This window comes from Alternaria conjuncta (genome assembly GCF_024043145.1).
Source record: "Alternaria conjuncta strain BMP 0040 chromosome Unknown scaffold_2, whole genome shotgun sequence".
In the NCBI taxonomy this organism is placed as follows: domain Eukaryota; kingdom Fungi; phylum Ascomycota; class Dothideomycetes; order Pleosporales; family Pleosporaceae; genus Alternaria; species Alternaria conjuncta.
The window spans coordinates 1160420-1174985 of NW_026250091.1; the positions used below are offsets into that span (position 1 = coordinate 1160420).

The 14566-nt window shown below is 52.8% G+C and overlaps 7 protein-coding genes across 7 annotated transcripts; 5 read left to right on the top strand and 2 right to left on the bottom strand.

The window, feature by feature from the left end:
- Positions 1-1709: 1709 nt before the first annotated feature.
- Positions 1710-2827, top strand: J4E85_001504 (uncharacterized protein; the record flags this gene model as incomplete). Its single annotated transcript, XM_051465789.1, has 3 exons — positions 1710-1833; positions 1889-2230; positions 2292-2827. The coding sequence occupies 3 exons, from the start codon at positions 1710-1712 to the stop codon at positions 2825-2827; spliced, it is 1002 nt and encodes a 333-aa protein (XP_051330346.1).
- An 806-nt stretch (positions 2828-3633) lies between these two features.
- J4E85_001505 (uncharacterized protein) lies at positions 3634-5315 on the top strand (the record flags this gene model as incomplete). The annotated part of the gene is made up of 3 exons (XM_051465790.1): positions 3634-3738; positions 3849-4689; positions 4741-5315. The coding sequence occupies 3 exons, from the start codon at positions 3634-3636 to the stop codon at positions 5313-5315; spliced, it is 1521 nt and encodes a 506-aa protein (XP_051330347.1).
- A 232-nt stretch (positions 5316-5547) lies between these two features.
- Positions 5548-7154, bottom strand: J4E85_001506 (uncharacterized protein; the record flags this gene model as incomplete). The annotated part of the gene is made up of 6 exons (XM_051465791.1): positions 5548-5939; positions 5994-6159; positions 6209-6512; positions 6583-6853; positions 6914-6998; positions 7077-7154. The coding sequence occupies 6 exons, from the start codon at positions 7152-7154 to the stop codon at positions 5548-5550; spliced, it is 1296 nt and encodes a 431-aa protein (XP_051330348.1).
- Positions 7155-8069: 915 nt separating this feature from the next.
- On the bottom strand, positions 8070-9152 carry J4E85_001507 (uncharacterized protein; the record flags this gene model as incomplete). Its single annotated transcript, XM_051465792.1, has 1 exon — positions 8070-9152. The coding sequence occupies one exon, from the start codon at positions 9150-9152 to the stop codon at positions 8070-8072; it is 1083 nt and encodes a 360-aa protein (XP_051330349.1).
- A 363-nt stretch (positions 9153-9515) lies between these two features.
- Positions 9516-10805, top strand: J4E85_001508 (uncharacterized protein; the record flags this gene model as incomplete). Its single annotated transcript, XM_051465793.1, has 4 exons — positions 9516-9714; positions 9771-9789; positions 9854-9958; positions 10007-10805. 4 exons carry the CDS (start codon positions 9516-9518, stop codon positions 10803-10805), a joined length of 1122 nt encoding a protein of 373 aa, XP_051330350.1.
- A 611-nt stretch (positions 10806-11416) lies between these two features.
- On the top strand, positions 11417-11950 carry J4E85_001509 (uncharacterized protein; the record flags this gene model as incomplete). Its single annotated transcript, XM_051465794.1, has 2 exons — positions 11417-11642; positions 11691-11950. The coding sequence occupies 2 exons, from the start codon at positions 11417-11419 to the stop codon at positions 11948-11950; spliced, it is 486 nt and encodes a 161-aa protein (XP_051330351.1).
- Positions 11951-12675: 725 nt separating this feature from the next.
- On the top strand, positions 12676-14085 carry J4E85_001510 (uncharacterized protein; the record flags this gene model as incomplete). Its single annotated transcript, XM_051465795.1, has 2 exons — positions 12676-12867; positions 12919-14085. 2 exons carry the CDS (start codon positions 12676-12678, stop codon positions 14083-14085), a joined length of 1359 nt encoding a protein of 452 aa, XP_051330352.1.
- Positions 14086-14566: the final 481 nt, after the last annotated feature.

Here is a 14566-nt window from a genome sequence, read left to right on the forward strand (position 1 = left end):
CTGCTCTGCTTCTAGACTCGGGTCAGCATCTAGCGGCAGCGATGTACTCATAGTGCGCATACCTCCAGCCTCAGAGAGCGCTGGTCCAGGGACATGCTCTTTGGTGGCAGTGTCGTCGCCAACTTCGGTATTCACCTGCTCTACCGCGTCCGGCGGCGCGTCTGCGCTTTCGGTGCCCTCGTCTGGCGCACTGGGAGTCTCAGCAGCGAGGTCGGCCTCCTGGAGCTTCTCGATAATTTGCGCCTTTCGTGTCAAGCCGGTGCTGGGTATACTCCGGTCCTTCAACACCTGCCGCAGTTGCGCGACTGTCTGGTTGCTGTAATCTGTCATGGCCGGGTGCTGTGCTCAATTGTAATAAAAATAGCGGGAGTAGAGTCGCATAGAATTGCTGAGTATATGCGCCTATTCAAACGGCCAAAAAAATGATAAGTAAGGGAGAGTGAGAAGGTGCGACAAGGCTGAGGAACCGCAAACGTCACGCCTCAAGGAAGTTCGCGCGCGTTGGAGGCGTGTGCTAGTGGCTTGGCATACATACACGTCCCGCAAGCCACCTGGGCGCGTGTGGGGAGGGCTGCATTAACCGAGCGATCATGGCATTCTGTCACTTTCTTCGAACTCTCTGTCTACATACCTAGGTAGACATCACATTCAAGGTGGTGAGCGCGCTGACTATCTACCCAGGTACCCGAAATGCTACCTGCCAAGTCTTTTCGTGTCATCATCATGAAAGGGTGGTTAACCTTTGAAGAGTTGAATACTGCTTCAGGGAAAATACGATCCGGTAAAGCATGCAAACATCTGCACGGTCAGCTTCGAGGGTTATGAGGCTGATAATTCGGTTTGCGCATGTTGGTCATGAAGCCGTGCAAAATCAAAACACATGATACCAGTTGGAAGACGTTTATCGGAAGATAAAGCTTAGCGCCATCCGCATCACTTCATGTTCTTTCAAGTTTCCTGTTCCTGAATAGGAAAACTCTAAGTTGCTTCACGTCGTCATCTCCCATAGCGTACCATAAGCGCTAGAGTGTACTCATCTAAGTAAGCTCTCACGCATACCTGAAAGTGGCCGCATGGGTTTGTGGTTACATCGTAATAGGGGTATTTCAAATCCAAAAATATCAAGTCTCGAGTGATCACACAAGTATCATCCCATTTTATAGCATCATTGTGTACGGTTGTATAACGGAACGCTCAGATAGATGAGTTGAGTCAGGTAGCTCGCATCACACAGGTTCCGGTATTCGGGAGCTTCATAGCCGCGCGATGTAAGAGTCCTTCTGGAAGGGATTGGAGAGGACCGGAAGCGCTGGTACCGACGATCGTTGATCTTCTACTGCCGAGCGATTACTTGTAGCTAGCCTAATTTACAAGTGGGTTCATTAAAAACCGAAACGGGGCGAACTGAAACCTAATTGATGGCTAGCGCAGAGAACAGGAGCCGTGATGTCCATCCCACCAAATGAGCATGGGAATGCTAGCAGTCGATCTCAATGTCCAGAGCGCCCAATCGCTCCGGATGCTACGGTCAGGCTCGGAAGCAAGGCACTAACAGAGCTATAGAGTCATTGTTGTGATGCAAAGCACCATGTTAGTCTACGTGGGTATGATGACGATCCCAAACGAGAACGCATCTTTGTATATAACGGGCCTATGCCATCGTAAGACCGCTCTCTACTCAACCATCCACCTGAACCATCAGCTACACCATGGCACGCTTCTTCTTCCAGATACTGCTTGCTGCCGCGAGCCTCGTCGCTGGCCAAAGCACAACGTGCCCAAATGAGGTTGCCATCTACAACCAGCAAGACCGCACTATGAGTGCGACCAGCAGTAAGTGTGAATTCTCTGGACAGTAAGGGATATCGTGTACTGATACATTCTGCAGACTGGTTCCTTGTTCCGGTGCCCAAGGATGCTGTCATGAAGGCCCTCAGGGAGTCGTTCTCGAGCTTGGTCAACCTAGGCGGACTAAATCTGCTATCTCTTCCCGAAGAGCTGAAATTTCCCGAGGGCATGCACCCGGTCATCGTTAACGCCGGAGCCAACACCGATATCCGCCAGGGCGGCCTCCAGCTTGCTACAGGATTGATGGTCGGCAGCTCTATGATCCCCTATGTCGGCGTCGGTAGCTCCAAGACACCACTCAATGCGCCCCTCGTGTCGTACCTTGCCGGCGTGGACGAAGTAACCCAGGGTTATGTTGCCGGCCTTATCCCATCTCTAGTTGGTAAGTAATTGACGCGAACTCAGTTCAGCCTGTGGGTTATAGCTAACGCGCGACCCTTTAGCTACTGTAGGCGGTATTCAGACCAGAATCGGCGCATTTCTACCACTCAATGCACCATTCCAATCATACAGGGATGGATCTTTCGGCATCAACTCGAAGTGGGCACAGGCACCCAACCCTGTCAGCGGTCCTGGCCTGTACTCTGAGGCGTTTGATCTCAAGTTCGTCAGCGAACCCAACCAAGCAGCACCCAAATACTCCCTCGACATGTGGAAAAGCATGGTCAACCAGCCCTTCTTGCTCGGCAGCGTGGGAAGCCTCCTCTCACCCAAGTGCCAGCGCAACGTCTACTTCTTTAACAACGCCACCGCACAGCCAACTTACCGCTCGGGCAACGTAACTCTTGGTCCTTCAGCAGGTGCCGATGTATTCTCTGCTACCTTGCAAAAGGCCAGTCCAGATGGTTCCGGGTTCTACCAGGGAGTTTATGGCTTCACTGGCTGTGGGCAGGCTGTCGGATATGGAGCTGTTGTTCCACTAGGCGAGGATTGCGAGGCTGCTGCTCAGGCCATTAAGAACACCCCTGGAGCTTTGTAAGAATACTTAACGATCTACTTGGATAGGTAGATGATAACTACGTGTCGAGTAATACCAGTAATGTCAGCAATGTACCCACAACGTCTCAATTCCAGATTTTATGTTTCTTACGTGCTATAGATGTAATGAAGAGCTGGCGGAAGGACGCTGCACGTCTTTGCTGCAAGTCGTTACGTCATTGTCGTCGCGTTCCCAAAAATGGGGCGTTCACTGTGCGCACGCGTCTTTCCTCGACTGTTACACATTGTCTTCGTGCGAGCGATACTTATTGAAAATCTGTCAGCCGGAGATTTATCCGAACTGAGGTCTGGGAATAACAGCTCGAGAAGGCCGAGCAATGAATGTACTATACCGTTCGAGGTTAGCGCAGCTGATTAGTACGCAAAATCTACGTCATATTGACCGGAGATACCCAACGGTAGTCGAATTTTGTGGCATCTGTCATTGCTTAGCGTTACTGATGTTCTATCAATTCCTCGCTCTATTGTTGCTGACGGCTTTAGCATTATAAAGGCGTCCGGCACTTGCCACGTTTCCGACAATCTTTCTCATTCTTCGAGCTGCACCTAGAACAGGGATCGTAGTCTTATATTTAAGCATCCCAGAATAAACCGTTGAGAAAAGCGACAAGATATGAACTACTGGAATCATGGATTCTAAAGACGAACGATCATCAGACACAAATCCCACTTCGACATCAAACGCCGACGTAGATCTTGAGAGTGGAAGGCGATCAAGACCAAGACAGCGGAGCGAGTCAACATCCGATTCATCGTCGGAGTATGAGGAAGAGAAGGATGCCGATCATGACGGCCATCGTCCATCGGGAAGAGAACTTCAAGAAAGCATTTCGCGATCACGCAGCAGACGCAGTCTACCAAGAGACAGAAGAGCGACAGCCACGGCGAGTGGTATGAATCAGCCTTTGAGCCGGACAATATCTAGACGCGACACCGCACTTTCACGAATACGTACACGACCGAATGTTGCGCCATTTTCCCATCCTCTGGCGCACCAGCAGACCACTGCAGATGTGCTAGTAGATTTTGAGGGCGAGGACGATCCTTATCGCCCCATGAACTGGCCCACAAAGAAGAAGATCACAACGACCATGATGTATGGCCTCACGACTATGAGCGCGACATGGGCTTCTTCTGCATATTCTGCAGGTACGCGACAGATAGCAGCCGAGTTCAACGTAGGAAATCAGGTCGCGGTGTTGGGCACTACGCTCTTTCTATTTGGATTTGGACTGGGGCCGCTTCTCTGGGCTCCACTCTCCGAAGTCTACGGGAGACGTTTGGCAGTTTTGACGCCCATGTTCATTGCGATCTGCTTTAGCTTCGGTAGTGCCGTATCAAAGGACTTCCAGACACTGATGATCACAAGGTTCTTCGGTGCCTTCTTTGCTAGCGCTCCGGTTACAAATACCGGTGGTGTATTAGGCGATCTGTATAGTCCGGCATGGAGAGCATTAGCCATGGCAGGCTACGCTATGGCGGTCGTCGGAGGGCCGTGTCTAGGGCCAATTGTCTCAGCAGCTTTTGTCGCCAATCCATCACTGGGCTGGCGCTGGACCGAATACTTTACTGGCATACTTCAGGCTACCATTCTATTCATTGACATCATTTTCATCGACGAATGCTACCCACCGAAACTCCTCGTCTACAAAGCACGTCGCCTGCGGCATGAAACCGGCAACTGGGCCCTTCACACGAAGTTCGAGGAGTGGGACGTCAGCATCAAAGAGTTGTCTAAGAAGTTTCTTCTTCGGCCATTACAGCTCCTGATGACTCCTATCTGTTTCCTTGTCGCGCTCTACGCTAGCTTCTGCTACGGCATTCTATACATGATGCTGGGAGGTAAGAGATATCGCTATAAGAACTGTCTGTGAGACGTACTGACACGTTCAGGCATTCCCATAATTTTTGGCGAAATGAGGGGATGGCCAGCTGTAAGCGCAACGCTGCCTTTCCTGGGTATCTTGGTTGGCGCAATCATCGGCTGCAGCATCAACGCCTATAACCAGCTTCTTTACAACAAAGTCTATCGTGCAGCTGGTAATCGTGCCGTTCCGGAAGCGCGTCTGCCACCGATGATGCTCGGCTCGGTACTCTTCTCCGTCGGTCAGTTCATCCTGGGGTGGACAGCGGACCCTCAATACCATTGGATTCCCCCCGTCATTGGGCTGGTGTTGCTGGGAACTGGATTCTTCACGATCTTTCAAGCTGCCCTGAATTACCTGGTCGACACATTTACGTTGTATGCTGCGAGTGCAGTAGCAGCGAACACTTTTCTTCGAAGCGCGTTTGCGGGCGCTTTTCCATTGGTGGTGACGCCGCTGTACCACAACGTTGGAGTAGGTCCCGCGAGCAGCATCACTGGTGGATTCGCGGCACTACTTATCCCAGTGCCTTTCGTTTTCTACATATATGGCAAGAGGATCAGGAGGGCAAGTAAATGGAGTCGTGGGAGTGTTTTTGATTGAATAGTCAATGGACAATTACAGTAACACCCCATACAAGGGAAAAACTGAACAGGTCTGCAGACCACGTTGACCCAAAACCTTGCAAAGTAGGTGACCCAACGTCAACGTACGCTCCAGGCTGTTCAGCTTTTTCCTAGGTTGGCGTGGTAATGCCATCGTGAGTTTTAGCTCAGCCCGCAATGATGGAAGCCGGTTTCCGCGCTTCATGTGTCTGATTGACTCAGTACCCGATTCAAGTTGTCATCACGTTTTTGATCTCCGGAAACACGTCCGCGAACCGAGCCGAGAAAGACTCGACGTACGCACCCCAAGACTCCTTGCAGCCGTCGCATAGCTTTATTCCACCAAACGAAAAAGAAGTATGTCCACCATGTGTCTCACGGTGCTGACAGCCCTTACAAGTATCCTCGCTGCTCGCGTCGAGGAACTCACGAAGGCCGTCGAACATGAGCTCATCACTTCTCGCCATTAAGTGGTTGTAGCGCTCGACGTCCTTGGCATCGCCATCCTGCATGTCGACGCGGTTCCAGAGCTTGAACTGTTGGCGTGCTTGTGTGATGACGGTATCTGTCTCAGGCCGACCGATCATCATTCCATCTTCGATGAACCGGTAGCGACGCATCACTAAGGAACTTTGTTAATGACGGTATATCGTTGCGAAGGGAAATTTCAACCTACTCATATGTATAGGACCACCGAAGAATCGTAAGAAATTGATGATAACCATGTGTTCTCGCTTGCCCGCCCAAGCAACGTCGAGAGCCCAGAGCAACTCACGGGACTGGTGGAAAGCCTTGATGCGGATGTCGGTAGGTGCGTATGCGAACGTGGAGTTCTGAAAGTCCTAGGTCAGTCCGTGTCCATCGCATCACGTTTGATCAGATATCACTCACTGTCTCGCCCTCGGACCGGTGTTTGTAGAAGGCTACACTGTCGTAGAGAGTGGCGCCGAGTTCATCCAAAGCCTCGAACTGTTCTTCGGTATAGTGTACGTCATCGAGATCGTTACAGACCAGAGCTGCGCCCATGGTAAAACGGATCAAAGCATCTGTGTCGCGCATGCGGAACCATTGGCGAGGCGACTTGGCGAGGGCGGTAACGTAACGTTTGAACAACAGGCCTTCACGGCGTTTGCTTGCTTTGTCTGCTGTAATGAGAAGGAAGCAGCGGAACTCGCGAGCCATGGCCGCACTGTATCTAGATAGGATGACATCAGTGTCAGTCTGTGAGGTTTGAGATAAAGCAAGAAGAGAACGAGTCAGCTCACTGTTCAGTTGTGCCCTGAAAGAGTTCGTCGAGAAGAGCAGTGAGGTTGTAGCCCAGAAGATTGTCGCCAAGTGACACCTGTACCAAATCGCCTTTGCACTCCGCGACGATACCGATGACGATAACACGCATGAAAGCCACATAGCGATTCCAATTGGTGTATTGAGGGATCACGCAGCGTGCGTACTCCCATGCGCATGCATATACTTCTTCTTTGATGCGCTGTGGAAGGTCGAAGTCTTTGAGATCGTTGGCGATGTCGGCGGGATAGTCTATGGATTGGAGAATGAGTACGCTGTCTGTATACTAAACATGAGGAGGGGAAACCTTACACCACTTCTCCCGGATCGGTGGTACGGACTGTTCATTCGGGACAGCGAGGGATGGCTTGAAGAACGGCCTGGTGAGTTTGAAGCCCTGATAAGATGTGAGTATAGTTGTTATTGAATGTCGAGTGTCGAGCGGCGTCGTATCAACCGTGCGGAAAGAACATACCGACAAAGTTTCGCGGTACTGCTTGCAAAGCCCCTCGAAGTAAGCTTTAAGCATACTGAACAACACGATTTTGAACATGCTGTTCGTATCGCGGGGAAGAGAATCGCGTGCGAAGAGATTTTGTCCGGCTGTCGTAGAGAGTTCAAATACAAAACCCGTCGTGAGCAAGTTTCTCAAAACTTTCTTAGCGCACAAACGAGAGATTCCACGGAAACCTTTCACTCAGTTCACACCCGTACGCCGCGCGTTCAGCTCGTAGGATCCGTCGTTCCTGATAGGGGACAGTCGGCTCATCCTGCACATCGACCCTGACTGTATTGGCAATCACGCTAGAGTGGGGCTTGTGAGTGGGTGATGAGGTCTTTCCCGCACACGGTGAAACGGCGCAAACATACCTACACACCAGCAGCAGCGCATCATTGGCGAGACTGCCTGACAACATATCGATCGCGTTTGAAACAATAATGCCCAGAGTTGGGAGATGCAAGGAAATTGCCGATAATGGAGACCCAGCACAGCGGCGTGGCTTTCTAGCCCTTGCACAATTGGGTAATTTCCTACCAGTCTCCCAGGTAACTGAGTACACTAAGCTCCGTTCATATAATGGCAGCGAGATTGAAACACGCTGCACTTAGCTGTGTGTCTACTCCGAATTTGCGTATTGGGTGTGATGAACATGTAACTTTTTGCCCGGAAGATGGCCATCGCGTTCGAGAACGGTGACTGCTGAGTACATGACGCCAGATCGAAGTCCAAGACGGTGCCGTCTTCCGAGCTCTTACTGCAGAGTTTCGCAATCCCGCCGCCGTCTAAAAGAAATCCTTCGAATCAAATCGTGGAGTAGGTGATTGCCATTGTCCAGCAAGGAGTCTCACAAAGCAGAGATATCGGAAGTATGTGTACACCGCGAGGTCTACCATTCAAACACTGGCAGTCTATGGTGGCTGGCCTTTTGTCATCGCGCCCGTAGTTCGGTCGATCAGAAAAGACTTGTTATACTTGAAATGCCACTCCTTCTCTCTTGACCATCGCCTTTCCACCACTTGCAAACCCGGTACCTTCACTCCTTATCTCCACAAGTCCAGGCTTGGGTGACTTTTCCTTCTCGTTGTCCTTTTTCTTCTTCTTGCCTTCCTTGGCGTCTGGAACTGTCGTAAGATCCGCATCGCATACATAGCAATGAACAGTCTCGGGCTCCGGTCCTTGATCATGTGCATCTCGCTGATGGCGGTGTTCTGGCCGGAGAAACTTATCAACGCATGGTTTGCATAGGACGTGACCACAAGGTATAGCGAGCATGGCTTTCGTACTGTTTGAGAGCGCTTTTTGACAGCTGGGACATGTGCGAGCCGACTTTCCCGTCTCGGACGACTTTTCTTCGTGGAAGTTGACGCTCGTCAAGCTCTTCAGCGACAGGCTGTGCGGTTGATCTGGGTGGCTTGACGGGCACACAGGCGTTTGCTTCGCCTTCTCTACGCTTTTGTGGTGTTGGTCGGGTGTCTCGCCGGGAACCCAAAAACTGGGGAGATGACCCTTGGCTGCTTTGCGCTCGGCGTCGAATGTGCGTTTTGCTTTGCTCTGCTCTTCTTGTGCGATGCGCTTGAGTTCCTCTTGGTCAATTTCGAACTTGCGTTTCGTGCCTCTGGCCTCTCCAGCCTTGGCATCCTGCTCTTCTTCGACCATGATCTTGCTGCCTTGCCTTCCAACGACTCGTGCTGATGCACCTGCTTTGACCGAAAGCCCCATCTGAACAGCTTCGAATTCCTCGACTGCCAGCAGCCGCGCTTCCTCCTCTTCTCGCAGCTTTTGATCCTCGTCCTCCAACTTCTGGCGCTCGTTCAGCTTCTCTAGTCGCTTCATTTCCTTTCGTTGCGCCAGAAGATTGGTCATGGCGCACTCGCGACAGAACAGATCGCCTTGTGAACAGCACACTGGGTCTACTGAAGGAAGGAGACATAGTTGGCAGGAGCCAAAAGGTAGAAATGAGTCACGGGTCAGACGCGTAGCCTGCGAGCCCCATCGGTCTTTGAGAGCATTCCGCTCGTATGACGTGAAGATAGTCTTTGGGGGCGGCATGTTGGGTTATGTTCAGCATTCAAGATTCGCAAATCGAGACGCGACTTTTCGTGATAGGTATACCAATCCGGGAAACAGTGCCGAGCCCTGCTATGGGATTCCGTGAACAAGCTCTGAAGATGATGCACAAACCCCGCAAGTCCAAGTCTAGTCTTGTACAGTGTCGAGCTCTTGCTGTGGTGATGGAAGAAGGCGTGTTGAAACGGAAGAGCCAGCCCTGGAGCCACTTGGCGCACGTGCAGGCCGCAATCGCGCTAGTCGTCGCCAAAATGCCGGTCCCTGGCAGTGACGTTGGTGGGCCGCGGCATCCAGCTATTGAGCGCGAAATCTTCACATGTCGCCCTTCACCCCACGCCTACACCAATGCGACCAGAGGAGCAGCCGGAGGCCCCCAGCGGGCCATGGCGCGCCGCGTCGGCCTTCACCATGGGCGCTGTCGGGCTCTTGTGCAAAGGCTTCCTGAATGGACTGAGCAAGGTTGAGACGCACGGAATGGAGGGCTTCCTGAAGCTATTGGATGAAAGAGAGGATCCAGCGAGTAGGCAGCGAGGCCTCATAACTGGTAAGTGCTTGTACTATCAAGAACCCAGGAAATGCTCAGTGCTGACGAGCGTGCAGTCTCGAACCACATCTCCGTGTACGTACGTTTGCCATAATCTCCGAATCGCCATGGATGGACTGCGCTCACACAATCTATACAGAATGGATGACCCCATATTATGGGGCATACTACCACTCGCCTACATATTCACCCCAGACAATCTGCGCTGGGGATTAGGCAGTTATGATCTATGCTTCACCAATAAGTATGTCACCTCTGAAATGCACAGAAAGCTCGGCTAACACCCTAGCAGAGGACTGTCGACATTCTTTACCTTTGGACAGGTTCTACCCACACATCGTTCGGCGCATTCCCAGTTCGGCGGCCTATTCCAACCCACCGTAACGCAAGCGATCCGTCTTCTCTCACACGGCCCGTTCCACGAGCAAGAACCACCAGAAAAGCCTACCACATCGCTCAAGAGCCCAGACCTGATCGATCCTTTTACCGAAGGCCACCTCACATTCTCTACAAACGGACAGGATACGTTTCCTGCGCCCTCGGCATACCTTAATCGGCGGCACGCGTGGGTGCACATCTTCCCTGAAGGCATGATACACCAGACAGAAGACAGGATCATGCGCTACTTCAAGTGGGGAGTGTCACGATTGGTACTTGAGAGTGAGCCGATGCCAGACATCGTCCCCATCTTCATTGAAGGCTTCGACAATATCATGCACGAGACACGCACCTTCCCGCGCTTTATACCACGGCCGTTCCAGAACGTCAGGGTGACGTTTGGTGAGAAGCTGGATGCTGAGGAGGTATTCGGCGACTTGCGCGCACGCTGGAAACAGATGCGCGCAAACGAGGAGAGGAAGGGAGGAAAACTGCAAGTCGGTGTTCCCAACGACGCCCTGAAGTACTCCGACGAGGCCGTCAGCATACGCAAAGAGTGCACGCGGAGGATACGGCAGGCGGTTCTGGACGTCAGGCGGCAGCGAGGCTACCCTGAAGACGACCCGAAGAACGGCCTCGCAGAGACATGGCTGAGAGAAGGTCCGGGTAGAGAGGGGCACAAAAAGGATGGCAGCATCACAAAAGACACATGAGGCGTGTGAGGTGTATGGTATGTGTATTGTGTGTATGCGACGCCCAGCATCGGCGTGCGAAGCCAGGGGACGCGACAGACTCGCCGAAGCGTGGTCAGGTCCAGACGCCTCGTCAACAAAGAAGCGCGGCAGAGTGTCAGATTAGATCAAGTAATTACACCATCAGCGACTCCTGCCGCCGGCGCGCCGATCAACCACGGCCTCAGGCGACTGGGGGCGGGTTTCGTCGTTGCGAACCGGAGCAGGCACCACGATGCTGTTTGTACAAGGCGGAGAGGTCTCTGGCGTGCTCGTGTCGTCATCCACTGCTGGCGACGCGCATCCATCGCCCCTGGACGGAACGATGAACGTGACGAGGCTGGAGAGAGAAGCTTGGAACAGGCGTGTGGTTTTGTCGCAGAGGCGCCACGAGCACGGGCCCCACGCCAGCCAATGGACGGCAGGCGGGCTCCACCGTCGCCAGATTTATCTTGCTCGTACTACGCCGAGCAGCCTACAGCGACTCACCCCCAGCATCCAGGACACCGCGGCCCCCTCGACAACGTCGCGCCGCCCTCCCACCGCCCACGACCGACCCGCCGCTGCAGAGCGACCCTGCGCCACCGCCTCGTATGCCTCGCGGCGTCAAGAAGGAGGAGAGCATGCAGGATGCAGACTACTTGCCCGACGCGTCAGTGCCCGCCGTGCCAGACGCGAGCAATGGCGTAGGCGGGGCAGACACGCCCAACACGGACAACATCACCATCAAGAACCACTTCCCCGTCGCCCGCATAAAGCGCATCATGCAGGCCGACGACGATGTCGGCAAGGTCGCCCAGGTCACGCCCGTCGTCGTTTGTACGTACTGCCCGCGCGACACTCTCCAGCATATCTAACTCTCCACAGCGAAAGCGCTCGAGCTCTTCATGATCTCCCTCGTCACCAAAGCCGCCGCCGAAGCCAAGGCGCGCAACTCCAAGCGCGTCGGCTCCATCCACCTCAAGCAAGCCATCACCAAGACCGACCGCTTCGACTTCCTCAACGAGATCGTGTCCAAGGTCGCCGACGCGCCCGAGAAGAGTGAGGGCGACATGGACGTGGATGGCAAGAAGAAGAAGACGACAAGCCGGAAAAAGAAGAAGGCAGAGAGCGATGACGACTTCTGAGTCTGAGCGCGCCGGTAGTGACGGACCTCGACGTCTTCTCGATATTGGGGGGAGCTCATGTCGCCAGGTCTCCACCTTCTGGCACTCACCTAGCCATGATCACATACACGGTTGCCGTCTCCCATGGATGGGCGCCATAGTTTTCTTTTTGCAGTCGCACGTCTGGCTGACTCCGTTTCACAGCCGGGTACGACATATCAAGACGATCCTTCAGGTTGTCAGGCGTTAACTATCTCCCGGGTATTGCATGGGCGGCGTTATTTTGTTGTTGCATGGACCACGATACCAATGAATACGGATGCATGATTCTTCCCACTCGCTTCTTCTTCCCCCATTCCTGTCGCTAACGGAACAATTGTGCCCGCGGCCCGAATAGCGCGCAGTAACGTCACGATTGCAGTTTACGCGGTTTTGCAGCCGATGGGTAAAAGGCGAAGCAGGAAATGCGCCCACCAACCAGGTTTCCTCCACCCGCGCAATTTACCCGACCATCTCCGCAAATCCCCACATGCTAACGGCACCCCAGATACTCTTTCAGGACAGCCTGTAGATCGGTTCCTGCGCCATACCAGATCTATGCTCGTGTTCCTGCTTAGCCTCTCTTCTTTCCCTACCTCCGTAATTTGGGGCCCGTACACGATGTAGTATTAATCATGCATGAGCCCCAGCGCTTTTCCTCTGCAGGATTGTCGTTCTCTGAACCTTCGATTGAGAATTGAACCAGCATGATTTTCTCCAGGTTAGCAGTGCTCCTTGTGGGCATTGCAGTGTCCGTTCAAGGCCATGCCATTGAGGTTGAGAAGAGGGTTTCCGACAAGCACACCACTCGACCTAATCCTTCCAATGGCCACTGGGTCGATGCATGGGCATCAATGCCACAGCTCACCGAGCCTGCGAACCTGCCTCCAGCTCCATTCGTACGTACACCTATCAAATCTTCAATGATTCTGTACTAACACATCATATAGAACCAGACAGGCGCAGTCTTCGTGAACTCGACAGTTCGACAGACTCTGTACATGACCACTTCGGCCAAGCAAATCCGTCTCAAATTCTCCAACGTGTTTGGCGGCTCCAATCTTCCCATTACCGCTGTGACAGTCGCGCTCCCGTTGAACCAGACCGCCGGCATCCACCAGATTCAACCCAAGACCGTCCAGAAAGTAACATTTGGAGGCAAGGATGGTATCAAGGTGCCAAATGGCGCACTCGCAGTGTCCGACCCCATCAACTTCGAAATCAAGGCGCAGCAGATCGTCACAGTGACCATGTACCTTGCAAACGGACAAACCACCAACAGCATCACCAGTCACCCCGGTTCCAGAACAACCAGTTGGTTCCAGTTTGGCAACGCAGTCTCCTCGGCTAGTCTAGACATTAGCAACTCTACGACACAATCCGTGGCGCATTGGTACTTCCTCTCCTCCATCGAAGCTTGGGTACAACCACGCGTCGGCTCCCTCCTCATCGTCGGCGACTCGATCACCGACGGCCGTGGATCTACAACCAACCAGAACAACAGATGGCCCGACCTCCTCCTCGCGCGTCTTCAGAAGAACCCCTCCACCAAGTACATCTCAGCCGGTAACTTGGCCGCAGGCGGGAACCGCATCCTAGCCGACGGTCTCGGTCCCAACGCTTTTGGTCGCATCGACCGCGACGTCCTCGCCCATCCGGGTGTCAAATACGCCATGATTTTCGAAGGAGTAAACGATATTGGAACCGCAGCAACAACGCCTGAGGCACAAGAGCAAGTCTACCAAGGCCTGACTCAAGCATACGAGCAAATGGTGACCCTCATACACGCCCACGGCATCCCCGTCTTCGGCGCCACCATTACACCGTTCAGCGCGCCAGCCAATTTCACCCAGCAGCCCTACTCCGATCCTGAGCGCGAGAAGACGCGTCAGCGCATCAACACGTTCATCCGCACGTCGGGCGTTTTCGATGCCGTTGTGGATTTCGACCAGTTCCTTGCCGACCCCAGCATCCCCAGTCAGCTCAACCCGTTGTACGACTCGGGTGATTATCTTCATCCTGGCCCTGCTGGATACCAATACATTGCGGATAAGTTCCCTATTCAGATCTTTGGTATGTGGGCGAATGGTGCGGATGAGTTTAGTTGGGGTATGTAGGGCACTGGAGAACGCCGTGTGGCAGAAGTTGAACCTTTTGGAAATGTATATAATGAAATGGATAGTATGATATGTCATTCTTGACGTTATTGCTTCTCGAAGACGTGATTTCCTGTCATGCATGTTTTAATATACAAGAGACTATCTGTGCGCGGACGGAAGGAAAGAGCGATCGCAGGGCTGAGCTTTGATAGCCATTGTCCGTTGTGGAGGTCCTGAGAAAGGCTCATCATTTTCAAGCCTTTTCTCAATCTCAGATTCTCACACAGACTTGCTTCACTTCGTGCGTATATGTTCTACAAGATCTCACCAATTTGAGTCTTCAACGTGAGGCGTAGTCTTGAGCATGGTTTTGGAAACATCGTCAGATCTGCCACAGGCGAGAAGTTGAATTTATATATACATCATCAGGATATCTATGTGTTTGAGGTATCTTCCCTTGAGCAGACCAAAGTTGCAATCGCAATTCAAACGCCATTTT